Source organism: Mustelus asterias, chromosome 9, assembly GCF_964213995.1.
Source record: "Mustelus asterias chromosome 9, sMusAst1.hap1.1, whole genome shotgun sequence".
Taxonomy (NCBI): domain Eukaryota; kingdom Metazoa; phylum Chordata; class Chondrichthyes; order Carcharhiniformes; family Triakidae; genus Mustelus; species Mustelus asterias.
The window spans coordinates 116,271,840-116,283,921 of record NC_135809.1 but is presented as its reverse complement, the minus strand read 5'-3'; the positions used below and the strand labels follow the sequence as shown (position 1 = coordinate 116,283,921).

The 12,082-nt window shown below is 45.2% G+C and overlaps 1 protein-coding gene across 1 annotated transcript in view; it reads left to right on the top strand.

Annotated features, from left to right (window-relative positions):
- LOC144498950 (metallophosphoesterase MPPED2) overlaps nt 1–10,521 on the top strand; it is a 185,684-nt gene extending 175,163 nt beyond the window's left edge. The window contains exon 7 of the mRNA XM_078220923.1: nt 2,776–10,521. Within this exon, the coding sequence (XP_078077049.1) occupies nt 2,776–2,894 (119 nt within the window). The 3' untranslated portion in view covers nt 2,895–10,521. The remainder of the gene's footprint in view (nt 1–2,775) is intronic.
- The last annotated feature ends 1,561 nt before the right edge of the window (nt 10,522–12,082 follow it).

The following is a 12,082-nucleotide window of genomic DNA, read 5'->3' as shown; positions in this document are numbered from 1 at the left end:
TTAATCTCAAACACTTTAAAGAATTCCCTTGTTTTTACACAACGGCTGGAATTTTACCACCTCGCCTGCCCCGGAATCAGATCGGGCGAGGCTCGCAGAACGGAATTCTCTGCTGGCCTCGGACGGAATTTTACAAGCCTCGTCCAAGCGATGTCATAAAGTCCTGCTCATCATCTTTCACATCCACGAGATTCACATAAGGAATAGGTGCGGGAGTGTACCATTCAGCCCTTCGATCCTCCTCTTCTGTTCAGTGTGATCATGCCTGAACTTCAGCTTCAAATCCACTTTCCCGCTTGCTCCCCATATTCCCTGAGACACCCAAGAATCTTGCTGTCTCAGCCTTGGAAGATATTCGACGATGGAGCATCCACAATCCTTTGGAGTAGAGAATTCCAACAAAACACAACCATTTGAGTGAAGAAATTTCTCTTCATCTCAGGCCTAGATGATCGGCCCCTTATCCTGAGACTATGTCTCCCCCAAATCCCCGTATTCTAGGTTTGCCATCCAGGGGAACCAATCTACAGTGTCTATCCTGTCAAACCCCTTCAGAATCTTGTCTGCCTCAATGAATTCATTATTCTAACCTCATTGTATAAACCCAATTTGCTTAGCCTCTCATCACAGAAATATCTTCCCTCCCAAGTGACTGATGCAGTGAATCTTTGCTGTACTGCCTCCAATGCAAATATTGGGCAGCAGAGTGGTTAGCACTGCTGTCTCACAGTGCCAGGGACCCGGGTTCAATTCCGGCCTCAGGTGATTTTCTGTGTGGAGTTGGCACGTTCTCCCCGTGTCTATGTGGGTTTCCTCCGGGTGCTCCAGTTTCCTCCCACTCTCCAAAGATGCACGGGTTAGGTTGATTGGCCATGCTAAATTGACCCTTAATGTCAGAGAGACTAAGCAGGGTAAATACGTGGTATTAGGGCCTGGGTGGGATTGTTGTTGGCGCAGACTCGATGGGCCGAATGGCCTCCTTCTGCACTGCAGGAATTCTATGTCCTTCCATAAATATGGAGACCAATATATTCGCAGATAGATTTTTTTTACGTGGCTTGACTGTTGTTAATCATAGTGGCTGCCATGTTGCACACAGCAAGGCGTCACCAACAGCAAATGAGGTGAATGAACCGATTATTTGTAGATTGGTGTTGAGGCTTGCGAGAGGAACATTGGCAGGACATTGGGACAACACGCTATTGCTTGATTTACTCTTTGGGATCTTTTGCATCTGTCTGAAAGGGCTGACAGGGGTTTTAGCTTGATGTCTCATTCAGTCAGTCCCATCTCCCGACATTGCAGCACTCGAACTGCTCAAGATCTTGGAGTGGGGCTCGAACCCACGACCTTCTGACTGAGGCACTGAATAATTTAAGAACAACTTGCACATTTTGATTTGTAAAAAGGGAAATTAAAGTGCTGGAAACACAGTTACGGTTCAGAGCGATGCCCCATATTGTCCCAACAACAATAGTATGCACTTATATAGCAGTTTTTAACATAGTAAAATATCCCAAGATATTTCACAGGAGACATTCATCATCTAAAATTTGAGACCAAGCCACATGAGGAGGAGACCTAAGGGTGAGTGACCAAAAGGTCAAAGTGGTAGTAGATTTTAAGGAGTGTCTTAAAGAAGGACAGAGAGGTAGATATGGCTGGAGAGGAATTTCAGAGTTTAAGACCCAGGCACCTGAAGGCACAGCTGCCAATGGAGGAACGATACACACGATGCCCAGTTGGAGCAAACTCGCTGCCACCTACGCCACCCACTAGCAATCGATGTGTCACCACCCCTCGCATCTGCATGTGACCCCTCCCACCCTGCAGCACCCTTCCCCAGAAAGCTCCAGAAAAGTTCAAGCTCTCAATCTCTTCATACTTTTTGGGGGTGGCACAGTGGTTAGCACTGTTGCTTCACGGAGCCAGGGTCCTGCCTTCGATTCCCATCCTTGGGTGACTGTGCGGAGTTTGCACATTCTCCCCCGTCTCCGCGTGGATTTCCTCCGGGTGCTCTGGTTTCCTCCCACAGTCCAAAGATGTGCAGGTTAGGTGGATTGACCATGCTAAATTGCCCCTTAGTGTCCGGGGGACTAGCTAGGGTAAATGCATGGGGTTATGAGGATAGGGCCTGGGTGGAATTATGGTCGGTGCAGACTCAATGGGCCAAATTCTGCACTGTTGGATTCTATGAGAACTCTGGAGAAACCTCTTTACCCAGGGAGTGGGGTGTGTCCCAGGATGCGTAGGTTAGGAGGATTAGCGAGATAAATGTGTGAGGTTACGGGGATAGGGGGAAGGCCGGGGGGGGGACCTGGGTAAGATGCTCTGTCGGAGAGTGGGTGCAGACTCGATGGGCTGAATGGCCGCCTCCTGTCGGGATGTGAGGAAAATCTTTTTTTACCCAGAGGATGTTGATGGTCTGAAATGCGCTACCTTGGAGGGGGGTGGTAGAGGCGGGTTGCCTCACATCCTTTATAAAGTATCTTGATGAGCACTTGGCACATCATAACATTCAAGGCTATGGGCTAAGCGCTGGCAGATGGGATTAGACGGGAGTTCAGGTGTTTCTAATGTGTTGGTGCGGACCTGATGGGCTGAAGGGCCTCTTCAGCGCTGTATGATTCTATGACTTCACTCGGGGGAGATGAGTGTGAAGTGGTTCGGAGTGGGCTGGAGGTGCTGGTGCCCCTGTGGTACGGAGCACAGGGTAATGATTTGGGGTGTGCCTTCATGGAGCTAATGCCAGTGTGAACCTTTTCTCCACCACAGGTTATGGGATTATGACAGACGGCTACACCACATATATAAACGCCTCCACTTGTACAGTCAGCTTCCAGCCAATAAATCCGCCAATTATCTTTGACCTTCCGAACCCTCAAGGCTCCTGAGAACTGCTCCTTGCACCAAGATGGAGGTTCTATAAACTGCCATTTTTTTTCTAATGGAAAGTGTGACTTTAAAAGAAAAAAAATAATAATTCTGTTAAATGTTTTCTCTTGTATGACCTGGTTTTTTTTTTGTAAAAATGCTGGTACAAATCGTAGCGATTGTGCTGTTAATACAGATTGGTTCTCATAAGATTAATGAAGCTTTGTGACTTTGTGAGAGCTCAACTATGAAATTCTGTTTGCATCTGCTGGTTAAACTGTTAAAAGAAATAATCGCAGTATTAAGTGTCAGCTTTGGGTTTCAACAGAGTTCGGATTTCTGGGTGTTGGAGGTTTCTGAAGAGGCCAACTTAACTAAAACGGGCCTTGAAGTGAAGGTGGATGATTATAACCAAACTAATTCCCTCTGAAATTCCTCCCCTCCCTCTCCCTCTTCCAATCCCTCTCCCTCTCCCCATACCCCGACAACGCCCCGCTGTTCTGTACCCTTTTAGAAAAGTTACTAACCAATTTTAAGTCAGTGTCTCGAGGCTGGTGCTGAGGTAGTGGATGAAATATCTCCTCAGAGGCCAGTGTACCTTCACCAGATTCCCATTATTTACAGACTTTTTCTGTGATTCTGTGAAACTTATCTCAACTCCTAAGAGTGCTTCTGGTACAACGTCAGAATCCGGAGTGCCGGTGGGCCTGACACTCCTCATTATATGCACAGTTGAGACTCCCTGATAGGACAGGCAATCGTTACCTCAATCAGGGAGCTCGTACTCCCAAGAGGCCCACCTCATGGGCCTCGTTGACATTGTTGCAGCGGAGAAAGGCATTTTAGACGGATCAGCCCTGGCTTAGGTATTCCTACTTTGGGATCATCCACCACTTCATGCCAGCATTTTCTATCGGCCCTGAGTCAAACCTTTCAATCTTCTGCTCCCCGTATTTCAATTCTAAAAGTAAGAAAGCCCATAATCTAAACACTTTAATGAAGGTAAAGGTGTCCATGTATTGTATGAGCTTTTGTGCAAAGTGTCTGCTTCTGTGTTGCGGCCGTCTTTGACATTCCTGGCTAAACGTTTGACCAGCTACTGTGATTATCCCAAAATAATATTTACCCGGGGCACAGACCAGAAGCCTGTGACTGTTTAATTTGCTGAATGGCCCGGTGAAGCTGAGTGTTGGTGGCCTGATGATTAGGCCGCTGGATTCACTGCCAGGTAAGTTCTTGGTTCCTGAAGAGCCTCCTATCTGGTTTCTGAGCTCAGGCAAGGCAATTCATAGTGAGAAAGGGGTCAGAAAAATCAGAGGGTGGATCATGTCCCGTGTTCCTGGATGCAAGCTTGAAATATTTGTAGTTGGAAACTGTAAATGGTTGAGATGAGGGGGAAGTGAGCGGGGGCAGAGGGACGTTCTGAGGGAGAGTTCAATTACCTCAGAGAATGCGGAAAATATTATTTATTTAGGCCCATCAAATCTGTCCCCGTCCAAATAATGGTAAACCGTGATCATTATTCGCCCATAATCCTTGCTGTCTTCTGATGTCAGCAATTCCACAAAACATTATTTGACTAACCTGGCAATAATTTGCAATTATTCCAATAACAGCATGAATCTCTTCCACACCCTACTTGGGGTCAGGTGCCAATCTATCGCTCCTTTATTTTTTTTATACGATCCACACCAAATAAGGTTCAACCTCATCATCCAAACGTGGGCGCAGTGCCCCTTTATGGAGATGAAGTCACTTTCTCTGCCAGGCCTCAGGCTTTTTGTTCCGTGGCCAGTTTCAATCTGAATGCCTTAGGGCTGGTTTCAGTACGGGGGCTCACTTTGCATGGAGCCTCAATGACCCAGGAGCTAATAATATTGGACGATCACAAGCCCTGTGACAAGCCCAGGAAGGACTTATTTTGTGAACCGATTTCTTGCAACCATCTTGAAAGTTAACCTCTTATACTTTCTACGTTCCTTTACTGCCGTTCGTGGCTATCAGGAGTTCAGCTGTTAAAAGCCCCAGAGCACCGTTCAAAGAAGAGGTTCCTCTGCTGTTTTGGCTGCCAGTCTCTCTCAACAATTAATACCTAACATTGTTACATAGTTATTCACAGTTAGGCCATTCGGGCCAACTCGAACAGGCTGGCAAAGGGTCATCCTGACTCGAAATGTAGGCTCTATTCTCTCTCCACAGACACTGTCAGACCTGTTGAGATTTTCCAGCATTTTCTGCTTTTGCTTCAGATTCCAGTATCCGCAGTATTTTACCTTTATATTATTGAACAGGCTGGTGTTTATCCTCCACACAAGCCTCCTCCCGCCCTTCTTCATCTAACACCATCAATATATCCTCTGTTCCTTTGTCTCTCATGTGTTTATCATAGAATCCTTACGGTTCAGCAGGAGGCCATTTGGCCCATTGAGTCTGTACCGACCACACTCCCACCCAGGACCTATTCCCATAACCCCACACATTTGCCCTGCCAATCCCTCTGACACGAGGTTCAATTTAGCATGGCCAATCAACCTAACCCGCACAGCTTTGGAACGCGGGAGGAAACCAGAGCAGCCAGAGAAAACCCACACAGATACGGGGAGAATGTGCAAACTCCACACAGACAGTGACCCGAGGCCGGAAATGAACCTGGGACCCTGGAGCTGTGAGGCAGCAGTGCTAACCACTGTGACACCATATATTCCCCTTAATTGCATCAATGCTGCTTGTTTCTACTAAATCTATTTTGCTCCTTTTTCAATATCGCTATATCCTTTCCATAATATGGAGACCAGAACAGTTTAAGTTCTCCGAGCATGTGCTAACCAGAATGATATCAAAGTTCATAACTTCCTATATCGTATATGTTCATATGTCATACGAACATAGGTGTTTTAGTTCTATTCCTCTAGAAATGAACTCCATTGCTTTCTTTGGGCACGATCTTACTGCCCATTCACACCATGCTCCCAACTGCAGCAAAGGTGGAGAATTTGGCAACAAGCCAGATTTCCGTTCACTGCAGCGGGATGGGAAAATCCCACAGGTGTGAACGGTTGGAAAATTCCGGCCTTTGTCTTTTCATTGCCTTATAATATGTGCCACTACTTTTAGTGATGTGAGTACCTGTAGGTCAAGATTCCCACATCTTTGTTCCTGTACTCCATTTAGACAATTCCTTTCCAAGGATTACATGGCCTCTTTCTTCTTCCCACCACCTCTCATTTATCTATATTTGCTAACTGCGCATCCATTCTGTAAGTTCAGTAATGTCTTGCTCTGTTTTGCCGCAGCCCTCTTCCATATTAACCACACTCACACTGCTGAATTTTATGTCATTCTCCAATGTTGAAATTGTACTTGAACAACGATCTGAGGTGCTGTTATCTGGATGGAGAATCAGAAGCCATCAGAACAAGCATTCAGAAGCAAACTTCATTGGCCAATGATAGGAAGAATTTTGATTGAGAAATCTGAAGCTCTGGCAACTCAGCTGGATGACCAACCTGTCCTTGGAGAGGAGTCCTAATCCATGCCCTGTTTGCCTTTTGATTCGCGCTTTCATAAGAACATAAGAACTAGGAGCAGGAGTAGGCCATCTGGCCCCTCGGGCCTGCTCCGCCATTCAATAAGATCATGGCTGATCTTTCATGGACTCAGCTCCACTTACCCGCCCGCTCACCATAACCCTTAATTCCTTTACTATTCAAAAATGTATCTATCCTTGCCTTAAAAACATTCAATGAGTTAGCCTCAACTGTTTCACTGGGCAGGGAATTCCACAGATTCACAACCCTTTGTGTGAAGAAGTTCCTCCTCAACTCAGTCCGAAATCTGCTCCCCCTTATTTTGAAGCCACACCCCCTAGTTTCACCCGCCAGTGGAAACAACCTCCCTGCTTCTATCTTATCTATTCCCATCATAATCTTATATGTTTCTCCTCTCATTCTTCTGAATTCCAATGAGTATCGCCACAGTCTACACAGTCTCTCCTCATAAGCCTCAGAATCTGCAGTCAAAGAAAAGTCAGTTATTTCTGATTTTCATTGAAATAGAATCCATATTGTACAGAAGGAGGCCAGTTGGCTCATCAAGCCTGCACCAGCAACAATCCCACCCAGGCCCTATCCCCTTACCTCCATGTAATTGCCCTGCCCCTGACAATTTTGCATGACCAATCAACATAATTCGCACATCTTTGGAGTATGGGAGGAATCCGGAACACCCAGAGGAAACCCACGCCAATACGAGGAGAGTGTGCAAACTCCAGACAGATGACAGTCACCCCCAAAGCTGGAATTGAACCCAGGTCCCTGGCGCTGTCAGGCAGCAGTGCTAACCACTGTGCTAATGTGCCACCCATAAATGCTTGTGCTCAGATAGAGTCCCTTTCTGTGCTGCAATGTCTATCAAATAAAAGTTTATTTATTAGTCACAAGTAAGGCTTACATTAACACTGCAATGAAGTTATTGTGAAATTCCTCAAGTCGCCACAGTCTGGCGCTTGTTCGGGACAATGCGTCTAACCAGCACATCTTTCAGAATGTGGGAGGAAACCAGAGCACCCGGAGGGAACCCATGCAGACATGGGGAGAACACGCAGACTCCACACAGACAGTGTCCCAAGCCGGGAATCGAACCCGGGTCCCTGGCGCTGTGAAGCAACAGTGCTAACCACTGTGCTACCGTGCCGCCTCTCGATGTATGTGAGCAGATCTGCATATCGTAACCTCCAGGAAATCTTCCCATCACTATGATCTACTATGCCAAGTTGAATGTCTATGAAGGGATAACACTCAACATTGTCCTCCATATTTCAGTTGGACTGGAAGCTGCTGCTGAGCTTCTGATTGAGGAAAACGTGGAAAAGAGAACATTTTGCTTATATCTGTAATTAAGGTCTGACTTAATGAGATACTGCAGAAACTCTCAGAGCCACTCTGTTCAACCCATGGATTCTTGCAAGCCAGGCTTTTTGATATTGGAGAACACATATTCGTTGAAGGGCTATTGGTGCGGCGAGTTAATGAACTATTGGTTAACCAATACTATTGACTTGCGATGACATAACCCAACATTGATTCCTCTTTGAGATGATTGCCGAGTTCTGTGCTTAAGGTTCCATCTTGTTTAATCTAACATTGTATCCAGGTTCTTCTATATAGCTGTAAAGAAGGAACTCTGTGATGGTCAATTGAGGCAATTACTTGTCTTAAGTACCCACGAAATAGCAGTAGGTCATGCAGTCTCTAGAGCCTGCTCCGCAATTCTATTAAGATCATGGCTGAACATTTACATCAACTCTGCTAGCCCGCACTCTTGTCCTCCGTACCCAAAAATCTATCAGTCTCAATCTTGAATATACTCAATGAATGCCCATCCACATCTCTCTGGGATAGAGAATTCCCAACATTCACACCCCTTTGAGTGAAGACATTTCCCCTATTCTCAGGTTCAGGGCTTGGCCTTTAAGACTATGACCCCACCCAGTTCCTGACTGTCCAGCCAGGGGCTACCTCTCCACATTTACCTGTCAAATTGTCTAAAAATGTTATATGTTCCAATGAGATCACCTCTCACTCTTCCAAATGCCAGAGAATAAATTTCCATTTCGACTGATTCTCTCATCATTGGATGGTCCCCAGGAATAAATCTATGTTGCACCTCTGCTAAGGCAAGTATACCCTGCCTTGAGTATGAAGATCAAGATTGTCCGCAGTACTTCATCTGTGGTCCCATCGAAACCCTATATGATTGAATGGATGGAGTTTGAACTAAATAGAGATGGTTTACATTACCAGTTAACAAGGAGACAACTACCTGCAAAACTAGGGTCAATGGGAATCAGGGGGGATCCTCCACTGTTTGGAATCATACCTGGCACAAAGGAAGATGGCTGTTGTGGTTGGAGGTCAATCACCTCTTTTACTATCTTCCCGACTTTTCACTTATCCGAAGACAAATGCAGGTTCTGTCCTGTAACAGGAGGAGAAAACCGTTGGAAACCCAGAGGAACAGTAACTTGTCTACATTGAGTAGTGTTTTCTAAATTATCCTCCACACATTGAACTCTTGCTCGGCCGTTGCACCACACTACAGCATTCCTCCACACTGCACTCCCCAACCCCCTACCCACAAACATCATCTAGTTTAGACATTAATGCAAGCTGGGGTTTTTTTGCTGTGGAAGTTTTATTTAACCTCCCAGTTATGTTCTTCTGACCTGCACTCTTCCGGCAAAAAGAAAAACGTGAGCTTGGACAATCGGGCAGATTAGGTCCCATGAATGTAGCAGTAGTCCGGGAATAAATAAATGCCCTCATATTTTCTCCTATCAGAGAGTGTGGATCTAATCCGTTTGCTTGAAAGTTAGCCAGTAACTTACTTAAAACTAGGGAGATTCCTAAAATCAGGAAGAGTGGGATTGCTACAGAATCAAATCTTGAATAGTGTGCCTCGATTCCAGCAAATGTTTCACAGTGCAATATCCCAACCACATACTGACAGATGCAGTGTCAATTGTGTAGTCCCTGAGGAAGGTTAGGTTCAGTTCAGATTAACAGAACTCAACAATATCTTGTTAAGAATCATGATTCCTCGAGCAAACTTCTCTTTCAAAGAACCAGCATTGGCACTACAGGCCAAATGGCCTCCTTCGAAACAGTCTGTCTGAAATCCAGGCTTTCAACATTTTGAGTCACATTTTCAATGTAATCGATTCATGGGAATATAGAATCATCATAGAATCCCTACTGTGCAGAAGGAGGCCATTCAGCCCATTGAGTCTGCACCAACCACAATCCCACCCTATTCCCGTACCCCAGATATTTACCCTGCTAATCCCCCTGACACTAGGATCAATTTATCATGGCCAATCAACCTAATCAGCCCATCTTTGGATGTGAGCATCACTGGCAAGGCTGCATTTATTGTCCATTCCCTTGATGCAACAGAGCAGTTTGCTATGGTCACTTCAGAGGCCAAGTTAATGGTTAGCCACGTGGGTGTGGGACTGGAGTTACTTATCAGCCCAGAGTGGGTAAGGATGGCGGCGTCCCTTCCTTGGAGGACATTGGTGAACCAATGGACTTCTAATGACAAAGGCAACACATTTCATGGTCACTTTTGCAGATGTAGATTTCCATAAACCCCCTGATTAGTTATTCAGGAAATAAATAAAATCTCAGACAAATGGAATGAATGGAACTGTAATTGGAAGAGGTACCTGATGCCACATTTTGCCAATTCGTCAACGAAATCTGTCTTTACGCAGCCAGACCCGGCCCCTGTAATAAAGAAGAACCTGCTGTGCTTCACTCGAGCTTTGCTAAGCTGTACAATAAATGCACACCTTCACTTTCATTATCGCTTATTTATTCTTGTAACTGCTGGTCTTTTTTTTTATTATTGTTTTTTGCACTGTGTATAAAAGCAAGCTCGCTCGCGCACACAAAAAAAAAGTTAATTGCCCAATAACTTGTTTAAAGTTGAGCATTATAAATGCTGGAGGGCTTCTTTTATTTTCTCTTGATTTTCCTCTCTCTGTTGAACGGAAATTAGTGAATAGAGTTCTTTTGTTTCCATAAAATTATTGTGATATTATATATTTAGCAGCCTTTATATCTAAATAAAACTGCAAGATTTTTACTTAAGAGTTTCTCGTGCTTATTTGCCGCAGCGTTTCAACGCGACCTATAGTTTGCCTTCTGTGGACCAGCTGATATTCACTCATCTATTCTATGCTTTGTCATCATCTTCTTTACACATAAGCGTCACAATTCCTTTTGTAATCAGCTGCCTTCTCGGCATTGAGATTGAATTCTTTTCTCCCTTCCCATCACAACCTAATGAAGTGTCGAGAACTCAAGGTCAAGGTACAATTTTTCTCTTTACAAGGATGGATACACTTGGCTTAGAAGAGGGTACAAAGAACTTTCAATAGATGTATTCCAGGGATGAAAGGAGGGAATCGATAGAATAGACCCATATTCTTTGGAGTTTGGAAGAATGGGACACATATAAAATTCTTAGAGAACTAACAGGATAGAGGGTTATTTTCCCTAATTGAAGGGTGCAGAGCCAAGGATCATGGAGTAGAGAGAATCATAGGATGGGATTTTACGGCCTCACTCATCCCGAAACCGTAAAGGACCTCCCCATTATCCGCCCCTCACCCGTTTCGATTCCCATGGCGGGCAGCCCAGTAAAATTCCGGCTATAGAATCATACAGTGCAGTAAAGGTCCTTTGACCCATTGAATCTGCACCGACAGTATCTACCGTCTCGGGATAATACCACTAGGCCATCACCTCTCACTACTAGGCCACTGCTTAGAGATATCTGTTTATCAGGAAAGGCTCTCTATAAATGCAAGTTTTCTTTTTTATAGAATCCTACAGTGCAGAAGGAGGCCATTCGACCCATCGAGACCAACCACAATCCCACCCAGGCCCTATCCCCATAGCCCCATGCATTTACCCGAGCTAGTCCCCCTGACACTAAGGGGCAATTTAGTATGGCCAATCCACCTACCACTAAAGTGTGTTTTACTACATTCAATTACATGAAGGCCCACTCCAGACTTTAGCACAAAAATCAAGGCTGACACCCTAATGCAGCACTGAGGGGAGTGCTGCAACATTGGAGGTGCCATCTTTCACATGAAAAGTGAAACTGTGGCCCCCATCAGCTTTCTCAGGTGAACAGAAAAGACGACATTGCACTATTTTGAAGAAGTGCGAGTGTTAACCTCCAGTGTTAACCTTCGATCCGCGGCACAATAAAATGATTATCTGCTCACTATCACCTTGTTGTCCGTGGGAGCGTGCTGTGCACAACTTGGTTGCAGTGCTTCCTCCATTGCAACTTCTAAAGTACCTCATTGACTTTTTTTTGTTCATTCAAGGGAAATGGGCGCCGCTGGCTGGCCAGCATTTACTGCCCATCCCTAGTTGGCTGAGGGCAGTTGAGAGTCAAACACATTGCTGTGGCTCTGGATTGACATGGAGGCCATACCAGGTAAGGACAGCAGATTTCCTTCCCTAAAGGACATTAGTGGACCAGATGGGTTTTTCCAACAATGACAATGATTACATGGTCATCAGTAGATTCTTAATTCCAGATAGTTTTTACTGAATTTAAATTCCATCATCTGCATGGCGGGATTCGAACCCAGGTCCCCTGAACATTAGCTGAGTTTCGGGATTAA